This window comes from Cinclus cinclus, chromosome 7 (genome assembly GCF_963662255.1).
Source record: "Cinclus cinclus chromosome 7, bCinCin1.1, whole genome shotgun sequence".
Lineage (NCBI taxonomy): Eukaryota > Metazoa > Chordata > Aves > Passeriformes > Cinclidae > Cinclus > Cinclus cinclus.
In genome coordinates this window covers 18,914,705-18,928,119 of record NC_085052.1, presented here as the reverse complement: position 1 = coordinate 18,928,119, position 13,415 = coordinate 18,914,705, and the positions used below count along the sequence as shown (strand labels likewise).

The 13,415-nt window shown below is 40.9% G+C and overlaps 1 protein-coding gene across 1 annotated transcript in view; it reads left to right on the top strand.

Annotated features, from left to right (window-relative positions):
- The window catches only part of SEC31B (SEC31 homolog B, COPII coat complex component), a 36,568-nt gene that overhangs the window by 7,269 nt on the left and 15,884 nt on the right, over nt 1-13,415 (top strand). Inside the window, exons 3-14 of the mRNA XM_062496840.1 lie at nt 976-1,099; nt 1,898-2,093; nt 2,844-2,939; nt 4,025-4,165; nt 4,651-4,793; nt 5,030-5,129; nt 6,821-6,982; nt 8,807-8,959; nt 9,707-9,937; nt 11,319-11,393; nt 11,941-12,021; nt 12,970-13,078. Of these exons, the coding sequence (XP_062352824.1) occupies nt 976-1,099; nt 1,898-2,093; nt 2,844-2,939; nt 4,025-4,165; nt 4,651-4,793; nt 5,030-5,129; nt 6,821-6,982; nt 8,807-8,959; nt 9,707-9,937; nt 11,319-11,393; nt 11,941-12,021; nt 12,970-13,078 (1,611 nt within the window). The remainder of the gene's footprint in view (nt 1-975; nt 1,100-1,897; nt 2,094-2,843; nt 2,940-4,024; nt 4,166-4,650; nt 4,794-5,029; nt 5,130-6,820; nt 6,983-8,806; nt 8,960-9,706; nt 9,938-11,318; nt 11,394-11,940; nt 12,022-12,969; nt 13,079-13,415) is intronic.

Here is a 13,415-nt window from a genome sequence, read left to right as displayed (position 1 = left end):
TGTGCTGGAGCAAGTGCATGCCAAAGGATGCTGTGGCCCTGTGGAAAGCTGGAGCAGGCTCTTGGTAGGTCTGAGGCCCCATGGAGAGAGGACCCCATGCTGGAGAAGGTTTGCTGACAGGACTTGTGACCCTGTGGAGGACTGAGGTTGGAGCAATCTGTTCTGAAAGATCACCCCATGGAGGGGACCCACACTGTTTGTGAAGAACTGCAGACTCTGAGAAGGATTTGCATTGGGGAAGTTTGCAGAGAACAAAGCCAGAGTTTTGGTTGAACCAAAGGTCTTGGCTTCAGTTTGCTTTAGATCAGAAGCTGTGTAGTTTCATAATTTGTACTGCTTTTTAGTAGTCCTATGGGCGCTTTCTGTGCTGTAAGCATCCCTGTGGTAACTGGGGGACAGTTTGCTTGGCAGTGTCCCACTAGGCAATGATGAATCAACTTGTAGCTTTCCTTCCATAAGAATAAGGAGAAAGAAGGAAGCTACCAGTCTGTGACTGCTAGCTGTCTGTGGGTTGTTGAGGCATGTTTAGTTGGTTACAGTTGATGCACTTGTGCTGTAGGGTAGGTTTACAAGGTCTGATTTGGACATGTCATGATTGAGGAGCAGTATGCAGAAGTATTTGAGATCATAATTGTAGGTGGATTTCATGATGTCAGTACATTTGTAATTTAGAGAATAACTTAATATCAAAGGCCATAGTTGCTTGGAGGAGGGTGCATGAGTTGCACCTATCCCAAGAAAGAAAGTTGTCTGTGTAACAGTAACCTTGGTGACCAGAATTTCTTGAAGAACTTTTAATTTCATTCAAAATCTTTGTCATAATTGTTGATTCCTTTCTCTGAGGTGTTCAGACATGTCCTCTTTTGAACTGTTACAACACCACAGGTTGATTATGAAGAATAGGTTTTCAGTGCCTTACTCTTTTTGTATCTTGTGTTTTGATAAAAATGCCCACTTGTGTTGCCCTTCTGCTAGGAACATCTGCCCAACAGCTGGATGCATCCTTCAGTACAAATGCCAACTTGGAAATATTTGAGGTTGACTTCAGGGATCCCTCCCTGGACATGAAGCAGAAAGGAGCATTTCCTGCCTCAAACAGGTACTAGAGGCTCATACTGGTGTATCAATAAATGAAACTGAAAAGGGTTTTCTGGTGCAAGAAAGGAGAGGAGATAATGTTTACAGCATATAAAGTGATCTTTTGAATCAGTTGACCTCTTTTCAAAAATGCAACATTTTTGTTGGTACAGATCATATTGGGTACAAAAGTAGAGCAGTCAGACTATTAGAGACATCTGAAATTACTTGTATAGTAGTCAGTTAGTAGAGACATTGTGTATAATGTGAATTTGCTGGGGCTAACAATTTGCACTGAAGAGACTACAGAGAGAGGGAAACTTACTTTCCAGCTTTTTAAAGCAAGATGATTGCTTAGGCTCATGAGTGTGGGTGACATCTGCACCCAGTGTAAAACACAGCTTGGATTTCTAACTAGCAGATTTTAAAGGGTCTAAACATATTTTTCAGATAACAGCTCTGGAAATGAAGGCATGTAGATCTCTTAACTAATTTCCAATAAAGTGTAGGATAGAGGATTTCACCCACCAAATCCCATGTGAGGTCCTTAAAGTTTTAAACAAACAACAAAACAGCCAAAAAAAGAGAGACGAGCTCTTCCTTTTTAAGTTCCCTTGAAAAATAATTGGAAGGAAGCTTAATTTTTTTTTTGCATGCAAGAGCCACAGTCCTCTTAAAAGGGAGATGATTGTTTAAAGTGCAGACTGATGGATATATTTGATAGGTTCAAACATGGATGTGAGTTTTAGTAATAAAGAGGGTGTCTTGATTTCCACCAGACATCATGGCCAATGACAGCTTTATTTTCTTCCTTTTTTAGGTTTCATAAGCTGATCTGGGGGAACTTTGGAAATGGGTCTGCAGAACCCTCTGGAGTGCTCATTGGTGGAGGGGATAATGGAGTGCTGACCATGTACAGTGTGCAGCACATCTTGACTTCCAAGGGTGAGCCTGTCATTGGGCAGACAGAGAAGCATTCAGGTCCTGTTCGAGCCCTTGACTTCAACCCTTTTCAGGTGTGTAACATTAAGATACCAAAGGAAAGTTAACCTCCATGTTAGAAAATACATTCCTTTGTGTATAGATTTATAAAGTGAAGGAACAAATTTTAGCCTAAGAGGCACAGTAACTGTGAGACAAGGCTGGTTTGAGACTCAGATTTGGGTTCTGTTACAGGTGACATTGTTCAAATCACTTACCTCTCTATATAAAAAGATGTCTTGTAATATTGTTACGTGTCAAACCATTGTTCTTTTGAAATTAGAATTTCTATTTTTTTTTTAATTTTTTCAGTTGGTGTTTAATTCAGTGGGGCCCTGATCATATTTTAAAGGTCTGCAACATAAATGAGGAGTGAACAGAACATGGTGCTTGTGGTGGCACAAAGGCAAATGGAAAATTGTCTGCAGTCAGTTGTGAAAAACTTACATCTTAGAAGAAATGTCCTTGGTGCCAGGACGCAGGGCAAAGGCTCAGCTGGCCAGAGATGGTGACTTCCAGGCCTGTGGCAGAGTTTCATCATGCTTAACAGCCACCTGCATAAAACAGACAAATTTCAAATGTGTCTGTACTACACCACAGTGGATGGCATGGAGGCCAGAGATGTGCTTGGTTTATAATCCAGTCAGTATCTTTATGTATGCCAGTGGCTGTGAAATACAGCTCTCACTTCACTTTGGAAGATTTTCGAGGCTTTCACTTCCATTTATTTTTAAGAAATCTGAGCAGGAATCCCAGCTGAACTTTTCCTTTTTATTTTTCTACAGAGTAATCTCTTGGCTTCTGGAGCCAACGATTCTGAAATTTTCATCTGGGACTTGAATAATTTCAGTGTGCCTATGACTCCAGGGACTAAATCACAGGTAAACAATTTTTCCTGTGGGCAATACTCCTGCAGTTTTTTTTTAATCTCAGTAGGCAAGGGAAAAAGATGTGTGGGGAGACATCCTAGCCTAGTAAGTCTGTGAAAGGGAATGACTTTGAAGTCTCTCAGGAGAAAGATGAATCAGAAGAGACTGATTGGTTTCATTCTTGGAGGTGGAAGAAGTGTTGTAAAGGGAGGGGAGATAGACTGGCAGGCTCTGGAAGGATGCACTTTACATGGATGGGTAAGCTCTTTGTGGATTTGAATCAAGTAACTGACCAGTTTATCTTGTGATCCAGATGGGGCGTGTGTGATGGATTAAGAAGGTTTATTGGACCTTCTCTGAGGAATGAATTTATTTCAGGCTTCAGCTGAGGCTTTTCATATCTCATGAAAGTCATATTCCTAGCAGAGCCAGTGAGCCATTAAATGCATCTTAACTGCTGCTCCCAGATAATGTTTCCCAAGTTTGAAGAGGAAGAATTTTCTGATCTTCTGATGCTTATTATGTTATTCAGGGCAATCAACTCCTGAAAGTAAAAAAAAAATCATAGTAAACTTCAGTAAAAGCAGGGCAGGTTTTTCCTCCAGTAAGTCTCCTGTTTGTTTCCTTGCCTATCTCCTGCATTGTAGCAGGTACAATAACAGCAATTACCCATGAATACTTCATTGCTGTCCATCTCACTGCACTTCTGAAATGTTGCACAAGGTCATCTTTCCATGATGTTCATCTGAGAAGTTGGGGTAGAAACATATGTGTGCTCAGCTGCAGTTCCCTTTGGAGTGATTTATAGCACATTTGGCCAATACAGAATCTAGTACCTGCTCCTCAAGTGCAAACGTACTTTTCCAGGTGACATTCCCCCATAGAATTTTACTGTTTACTGTACTCTGTGTAAAAGGCTTTCCCTAGTCTTTCTGTTTAGTGCTGCTGGTATTTCCAGTTAGCTGATCAGCAGCTGAAGAGAGGAATCTGTATATCATCAAATCCCTAATCCCTCAGTTAAATTATTGACAGACTCCCGTGGTTTGTGTTCCCTCAGCCTGGTAATAATGGATGTGTGGCCTTTCCTGTCTTGGCAGCCTCATGAAGACATCAGTGTGGTGTCCTGGAATCGGCAGGTGCAGCATATCCTGTCCTCTGCTCATCCCAGCGGCAAGGCAGTGGTTTGGGACCTCAGGAAGAATGAGCCCATCATCAAAGTCAGTGACCACAGCAACAGAGTGAGTGGAGAATAGGCTGCATTTCTAACTAGCTTACAGCATGCCACATGTGACTACAAAACAGTGGCACAGACTCTTGGGTCAAGTGGTTTTATTCTAGGAGCTGATGGAAGCTAGTGCTCTTGGAGACATAGCATCAAAGCACCTCTTTATTCTTTCCTGAATGAAATGGGGAAATGAGACCCCTTACTGTTCTTAAAATTCATGCACTCTTGCATTCAGTTTGTGTTCGCAGCTTGTTTATGAGAAGCCTCCCAGCTTTCTTCCTGTGTCAGCTTTGGACTTTGACTTCTCTATTGTTAGTGGGTTTTTTTTGCTGTGAAGAGAAGGTAGAAATACTTGCTACCTGGAGCAAGACATTACTAGACTTGGTTTATGTCAAGCATTCTAGGCGAGTTAAGTACAGAATGACATGGCTTTAGCCCAGTTGTGCTATTGCCAGTTGGCTTTGCTGAATTTTCAGCCTGTGCTATTTTTGTCCCTAGATGCATTGCTCAGGAATGGCCTGGCATCCAGAAGTTGCAACCCAGCTAGTCCTTTCCTCTGAGGATGACCGTTTGCCAGTGATCCAAATATGGGACTTACGCTTTGCTACCTCCCCTCTTAGCCAGCTGGAAGGGCACACGAGGTGAGGATTTGTATGTTGTGTTGCATCTTTTCAAGGCAGACACCTGAGAGACTGGACTTTGGGGAATTATGATTTTCTCCTGGGTCTGCTTTCTATCCCAGATGAATCTGGTTGAAGGTAGAGATGAGAACCAGCATTTCTGAGCCAAGGTGCTGGTGCATGGTGCTTTCTTAGTGGCTGGGTGTCAGAGTGGGCTGTACAGGGAACATGACTGATTTCTTTCTGATCTATTTTAGGGGAGTTCTTGCTGTTTCATGGTGCCAGGCCGACCCTGAGCTGCTGTTGAGTAGTGCCAAAGACAACCGGATCTTGTGCTGGAACCCAAGTATGGGGGAGGTATGTAACCACAACTATCAGTACACATGGTCTATATTGTGTGCTTTGCTGTGTGTGTGTCCTTCCCTGTATCCTTGTGAAGTGCTAATGTAATTCCCTTGTAAGCATGTCTTATGCACTCTTTCTGTCTGGAGTGAATGAGTGTGGTCCATATCCAGACTGAAATAGGTTTTTGCTGGCAGCTTTGTCCAGAGATCAGACAGGGAAGAAAACTAATTAAAGTTTAGTTTCAACTATTTATGATTACTCTTGCTATGCTTACGCTTTAGTGTTCTCTTTCCATGTATTTCTTCTTTGTCCTTCTCCTAGAGTAGTAAGTTCTTTTGGGAGATAATTTGCAGGGGACCAAAGAGCATTTGTTAGAGAGGGTCACTGAGAAGGGAACACTGTGGTTAAAAAATGCATGTAAACTTTATTTATAGTACAATGGTTTCGTATCTCAGAATTACCATACTTGGTATATTAAGGTGTCACCTGAATTAAAGTGGGGCTGTTTAAAAATTTTTTATGCACACCCATTTATTCAATACCGAGTTCCTGGATAAAACTGAACTTTGGACAATGCAGTTGATTTTGATGATAGCATAGGGAAAGTGCTCTAACAATACTGAACAAAGTCCAGGTGGCTGCCCCAGGCTAGATTAATTTCATAGAACAATATCACTCAGCTGACCACTTTTGCCTTGGGGGCAAGGAAAAAATGGATCCATTTTCCTATAATGCATGAAATGCTGCTTTTGTGGTTTCATAGGATTTGATGCTCATTTTGTCTAGATCTCTAGTGGTTAGAAGATGACCAGACTCTGAAACGTTCCTGATGTCTTAATTTTTACAAAAATATTTTCCCTGTCTTCTAGTGGAAAACTTAAAAAACATTCGTATGGCTGACTTATCTTTATGCATGCTGCTGTGGGTTTGCAAAATCTAGATTTTAATATAAACAAATTATATTAATTTGCTTCTACCTGGAACAGAAAGCACAGATCATGTTCACACAGAAAACGAAGCTCTGGTTGTCTATGCATATGTTCCTGTAAATCATAAAGGAAATATATTCGTTTTACAGATGGGAGATTTAAAGTCAAGGCTATGTTAGTGAGTTGCCCAACATCAGGCAGGAAATCTGTGACTGGGCCATGAATTGAACTTTGGCTTTTTGAGTGCTGAACCATAAACTGGTTGGCTGTAATGTCCTTCATAGTTCATGTGCAGCTATTGCATTCCTCTCTTGTTATATAATTTTTTTTTAGGCTCTTTATTTTCCTTGTCACATTTGTTACTCCACCCTATTCTTTCTGTTTATGTGATCTTGCTCATTACACATTCTTGCCTCTTGACTTCTGGTTTTAGTGTACTGTTTTCTGGTGTCTCTCCCTTGGTTAACAGCAAATGGGACAATGCTATACTACTCTGATACAGTAGTACTTAGAAAGCAGAGCAAAAGTGACTGTTCACTTTTGGATTTTGTTCTACAGTCAGAATCAGTGTAACATGAATTTCTATGACTTTCAGCTGTTTTAACTCAAGGTGCTATAATTTGGTTGCAAATGCACACTTCAAGAAACAAAAATAAGATATTTGTATGCAATGGTGACGTTTAAATAAAGTGACACACTTGCTGTGGGCAAGTAATTTGGGGAAAGCAGGAGGCTGTTTGTGTTGTGCTTGTGTCTTCTCTCTTTCTGTCATAGGTGGTGTATGAGTTGCCCATTCGGAGCCAGTGGTGCTTTGATGTCCAATGGTGTCCTAGGAATCCTTCTGTCTTTTCTGCTGCCACTTTTGATGGGTGGATCAACATTTATTCTGTTATGGGTGGGAACTTAGAAGCTCAGCAGAAGACACAGGCTGACAAGGTAAAGTCCTGTGACCGTTTTAGACCATGACAGACCAGCAGTTTCTCTTGTGACTGCTCAGAGAAATGGAAGCACACGTGTGTAACAGGGGCACTTTTAAGTGGTGCAGTCTGTCCCATGCACCAGGACCTCTGGCTGTATGGTGTAGGAACCAGAAACTACGTGTGTGGGGACTTAATAATCCCACCAGATCCCAAAGCGAGACCACATTGCCTCTGACAAGATGTGTAAGAGAACCAAGAGCAAGCACAGTTGCGATGTTAAGATACATTTTATTGTTATTACTATTAGACTAAAAGCAGCACACAAGCTTTTCTTGTCATTAGGTTAACATTAAATACATTGATACTAATTAATAAGGTATATTATTATTCATTAGTTTAGAAAGTAATTTTATAAGTGGCTTATAAGCCACTATTAGCAGTTTTTCTCAAGTCTTTTGACTACAACTTGGAGCATGTTAATATTTCTGATACTGAAACCCATTACTTAGCCAATGAATAGATGAGCAAACTGAACAGATTAAATGTCACTGCTGTCTAAAATTTTAGTTTTAATCTGGTGTCTAGTCTTTTAATTCCCTCCCTCTGTCCCAGGAACAAATGCCTTACAATACAGGTTTTAAGAGAATACGTATGAGCTGGCTTAAGTGTTATTTATATAGTCATTTACAGCTGACTGAGTTCAGTTTCATAGGATTTGCAAGAGACAGAAAATACTTTATCAAGCAACAGCTGCGGGAGATTAAGGATTCATTTAACTCATGGAGAATTTTCTTCCTCTGCATTCTTCATGTGCATGCACCACTGTTCAAAACTGGGGAACAGTCGTGTTGGAAAATTCCTGAATAAATTGAATAACAAGTAAGAACACAAGCAAGAGATAATGATAATTATGGTGACAGGGAGTTTGTGGCCAAGAGGTCTCTCTCTTATGAATTCAGTAGTCTCAGAACAGAAACTCTGTTGCAGACCTGGTTGTGTATATTTATTTCTTTAAGGTTTAGGGTGTTTGATACAAGCTGTTCCTCAAGAAATGTTCTTTCTTTGGAATTGGTTTCCTCTGAAGAAAGACAAAACATTGCCTGTGATTCTAAGATTTGGTAACCTTAGCTTGATCAGCCTGATGTTGCTTCCTTTTGGTAGCTGAATTTTCAAGCTATTCCCTATGGTCCAGTCAAACTTGAACAGGATTATCTTTAGTAAACAACAAATCTATGTGAACAATGTTAAAAATGAAACGTGCTTGTGAACAGCACTGTATGTCTGTTTACTGACTCCCTAAATGTCAGAAATCTGGCTCAGGAGCCACTTTTGACACTCTCTTGTCTAGACAAGAAAGTTTTATTTCATCAATCTCATCTAAGCCAAAAAAGCTTGAGACAGTCCTTGAAACTAACCTATTTGAAAGACTCCAGCAACAAAAAGGGTATCAGAATTCCTTTGTGAGAAAAACAATAAATAAATTGGACATATGTTTTGACCATATGTTGTCATCATCTTCCATAAAACAAGTGATTTTGCAACTCCTGTGTTTTTGCTGGGTGCTAGGCCTACCAGTGTTTTTTAGCAAAGTTGCATCTTGCTAAGGAGAAACTACTTGAAAATCTCTTAGGGCAAAACTTCCTTGAGAAATGATTGCTGGAACTGTTTTGAAATGCCATTTCTCTTGCATAGGGGCTTGGTGGCATTCCAGAAAGGTCCTGTACTGGCCTCATTCTTCATTAATGTGGAAAGTAACTAGTTCCTAAGCAGTAGGTTTTGTGCTTGCTCCATACAGAAAGGAATTAATTTATATTTTCTTCCTATTTCCTTCTGATTCTAGATCTCTTCCTCCTTCAACAACCTGGATCCCTTTGGCACAGGACAGAGTCTTCCTCCTCTGCAGGTGCCAGAGCAAGTAACTCAGACCACCTTGATTCCGCCACTAAAAAAGCCTCCCAAGTGGATTCGCAGACCTGTGGGGGTTTCATTTGCAGTAAGTGAATCCTTAGCTGAAAATGCAATAGATGTGTTGTCTCATGGCACAATCCTTTCTCACTGAAGAAACCTGTATCTTCCTGTTGCTAGTTGTTTTAACTGCCTGTTTAAGGTGCATTGTGGTGTCCTATGAAGTGAAGTTTGTTTACTGTCAACATTCAGATATATTTCCAACAAGAAAGAGTCCTGTAGTAGAGAATGGGATATTAAAAGTAGGAGTTAACAAAATCTAAGAAAAACTTGTAAAAAAACTGTCCTTGCAGGTTGGTGTGCATTCCCATTCTCTGTCTGTCTCTTTCCTATCCAGGCATTTAATTTTCCTCACATCTTTGCTCCTAAATTGGACATCTGAATTGTTCTTTTAGCCTTTTGCTTGACTTTGTCTGTCTAGGGCCTGCTCTTCACCTGATAGTTTTTATCACTGCAGTCTGCCTCTCCTTGTAACAAAAGAACCTAGCAGTTCTTTTCAATGGCACTTTTTCCACTGTGCCCGTCTGGCACTTGCAATTGGCTAGGCCTGATTGGATATGCACAAGTGTCAAGTTTATCAGTGTTCAGTTCAGCTGAAGGGCTTGTAATGAGAACTTCCTCAATGCTCATATCAAACATACATAAAACCAAAAGTCTTGGGTTCCTTGGGATCACTGCTAGAGCTTGGGTCTGCCTTGCTACATGAAGAACTAAATGAGTAGCTTTTGTCTTTGTTTGTAAGAATACTTTCTGTGTCTCTCTCTGTCATTCTCAGTTTGGAGGAAAACTGATTACCTTTGGTCATACCAAAGCTCCTGGGCAGCAAATGCAGCAGACTTATCCACACCAGGTATTCATCAGTCAAGTCACTACTGAAACTGAATTCCTACTCCGATCCAAAGAACTGCAGATGGCCTTGCAGTCAGGAAACCTCCTTGATTACTGCCAGGGCAAGATCCAGACAGCCAAGTTGCCATTTGATGAGAACCTTTGGAACTTCTTGAAGGTAGGATGGCTGTGGAAATACAGAGGTCAGTTCTTCTATGGTCCAGGGGTGGAATATGGTCCTCTCTAGCCCTTTATATTCTTGTTCTTTAAATATAAAATGGAATTGAATGAGTATACTCATTAGTTTTCTAAAGAAAGTTGAGGTGTTGGAGGTTCTCTTGGTTTTCATTAGGAATGGTCTTTTCAGTGGACTTGTTTGGACTTCCTGAAACAGGAATTTTCATCTCAACACACTGCCAAGCTATATCTGCCTGCTACCTGTGGAGTTGTACATTGTTATTTTTCAAGGTGAAGTCCAAATGGACAATGAGATACCCTAGAACAAGGGAGAGAGCTGTGGTGGCATGAGGACTGACTAGCCTTGATGGACAATTTGGTAGCATGAGAGTTTGGTAAGAGGTCGTCCTTGTGAAGAGGCAGGGCTTAGTCTTGGCAGTGGTTTTCAGACACTTGTGGCAGACTGTTTGGAGGGCAGAATCTTGGGATCTTTGCCATGGTATTGTATCTGCATGGGGCATCTTGAATAGGATGGCCAGCTGTTAATCTAGGTGGTAACATTGCAACAGTGTCTTAAGTTGAATTAAATGAGACGCATCAAACTGTCATTTTTAGTCACTTTTTATAATTCATCTGGTGCATGGTCCTGAAAGAACACTCTAGCATGTAAAGGATCTATTACAATTGATTGTCTTAAACTGCAAACTAGGCTTCTGTACAAGTGTCCTGCAGCACCATTCTTGTTTCTGCAGGAGCAGTTTCTGAAACGGACTGTTTACAAGTATGTCGTCCATGTACAGTTTGGTCATTTGTGTAGAAGGAGCAGCATGGGACTTAACTGAGATTCTCCTAGCAGAATGTTAACCATGCATTAAACCATATAAATAGTACCTATCATTTGGGCTGTGTGCAGTCTGTGAGAATTTTTGGGACTGTGTGAAATCCTCATCCAGGGAGGTTCTGTAACAGTTAACTAATTCTTGTGAAACCAGCTAGCAGTTTAGGCAACCACCTTGTCTCAGTTTCATCCAGACTCAGATCAGTCAATTCTCCCTATGAAGAGATTAGCTTGGCAATTCCTAGACTATTCGGGGAATTAATGACCAAGTACACTAAGCATGTATACAGTCATGGTCTTGATACACAGTTGTACCTCAGTTGTAACTGTGGCAAACTTGAGTTTTGCCCTTTTATTGCGATTATAACTTAAATTCCATACATCTTTACACAATAGTTATTAGGTGGACTTTTCATAGTTGAATTCTTTCTCTGTAAACTGAGCACTAAACTTTGCTGCTGCCAGAAGCAGCTAACTCTTGTCAGTGTGTAGATGTCTATGATTTTACATATTTTTTGTCTTTTTAATATCCATTGGGACTCAGGTGAATTTGGAGCAGGAGTCCAGGACTAAACTTCTCAAGCTGCTGGGCTACAGTAAAGAGGAACTGCAAAAAAAGGTAAGGGGTATTTCCACTAGATAGAAACCTTTACAGGACTAAAGTTGCTGCAGGAGAGTTCTAGGGTCCTAGTGGAACTGAGCAATCTCATAGCACACAAAAGGCCAAACTGTGTGAAATTTCAGCTGGGAGTATACCTCATTAAAAAGCAAATTTAAGGGTGTAACCAGCTGTACTGGATCAAGCCAAAGGGGTCTTGAGCCCAATTATCTTGCTTTCAGTTGATGCACGGGGAAGTGTTTAACAGCACAGTCCAGTTGTGAGAGCTTCTTTTAGAATTCAGCTTTGTGCATCTCAGGGGATTGTTCAACCAGGAAGAAGATGACAGGTAGAGACATTCTGGCATAGTAATGATGGATAATTCTCTGAAAAGGATAAATAGTCACTGATAGGCAGCCAGGCCAGGAATAAGGTGAAGTGAGAAGTTTTCAAACAGGTGAAAGAGTTGGGGGACTTGTATATGGGACTTGCCACTCTCTTGGTAGTTTTGCTGTCCAGGTTCTTACTTTGATAGGGACTTCACTCTGGGTGTCTGCTGCTTTTCTAGATCGCCTCATGTTTGAGTAACGGGATCCCAGATAAACAGCCCCTTCCTGAGACAGGTGATACAAAAACTTCACCAGATCAGGTATGTCCTGTACATCTTGCCAGCTTTGGAGAGCAGAGGAGGGCAGAATGAACTGGAAGGACTAATTCCAACCACAACTTGCTGGGCTCAATGTAGGCATTGCAGAGGGCAGTTTACAGGCCTGTCAGACCCTCATAGGGTCAGATTAAATGATAATACTTTCCCTTCTGGCTTTAAAACTAATAAGTGAACAATGAAGGACTCCTGACTGTTATTCCAGCAAGAAGATTTGCTTCACCTGTGTTGATTTCTTCAGTGGTAGAATTACCCTCACCACAGCTTAACTTGAGGCTACTGTTCTGGATTTCCTCTGTGAAGCTTCTGCTGTGCTTTCTTGCTGTGCTTTCTGTGCTTTCTTTCATTTTCACCTTTATCTTCTGAAATGTATTTTCACATAATTTTGGGATGTCCATCTTCAGATGCCTTCCAAGGCCTGGTTCATTGTAAATTTTTCTCCTCTGAGGTATCTAAAACTTACGTCCTCTGATTAGTAATCATCTTCACAAGCCTCAAACACTGGCTGAGATATTCTAGGAGTAGCAATTGTGTCCTGCATTTCAGTAAAGCACCATGCATGGCTCTGATCCAACCTGTTATTTGCATATTTTACTTGTTGGTCTTGTCTCTGTTCCATCCAAAGTAGTTCATCTTGCTCAAGGGCTGACAGTTGAGTTGATGAATGGTGCCCAGCAGTGCTGTTGGCATTGCATGTCTTGCACCATCAATCTCCAGAGGTTTGTCAATTGCAGCATTGCTCTTGTTGCTTCCCTCCTGAAACTGCGCTGATTGATTGCACAGTGACAGGAGTTTCCAAATTGAAATTAGATTTACATGAGCATGTACAGCCAAATTGAGAGGAGCCCCATCCCACCCTGTAGTCCACTAAACTGTTTTACGTAGGGTATGTGTGTACAGTTAATTAAATAAGCTCTTGCACTTTTTGCACAGCTTTTGATGAATTCCAGCGATGATGTAGCTGCTGTTTCTTCTTCTTCAGCCTTTTTTGATAACCTCATCCCACAGAATATGAGCACATTGGAGATTCCTGTCACAGAAGGTACGCTATATAAAGAGTGTTTATGCCCTCTTAGGAAAAGGGGAGAAGAGGGAAAACCAGAAAATTGAGAGACCAGGAAGAATCTAGTTCACTCCAGGAGACTGATACTTTTAAAACATATGACCACTTCAAGTATCATGCAGCATATCATATTGAGCATAGAAATACTTTTCCCAGATGAGAGATCCATTAAAAATACAGAAGGGTCTTCTAGATGGCGGAAGACTTAGACTCAAGTCAATGGCTTTTTTTGTATTTCCAAATTTTCTTTTAGCTGGACTTTTAGCCGTTACTGCTTTTTACTGCCTGCTATTTAAAACAAGCATCATCAGTGAAT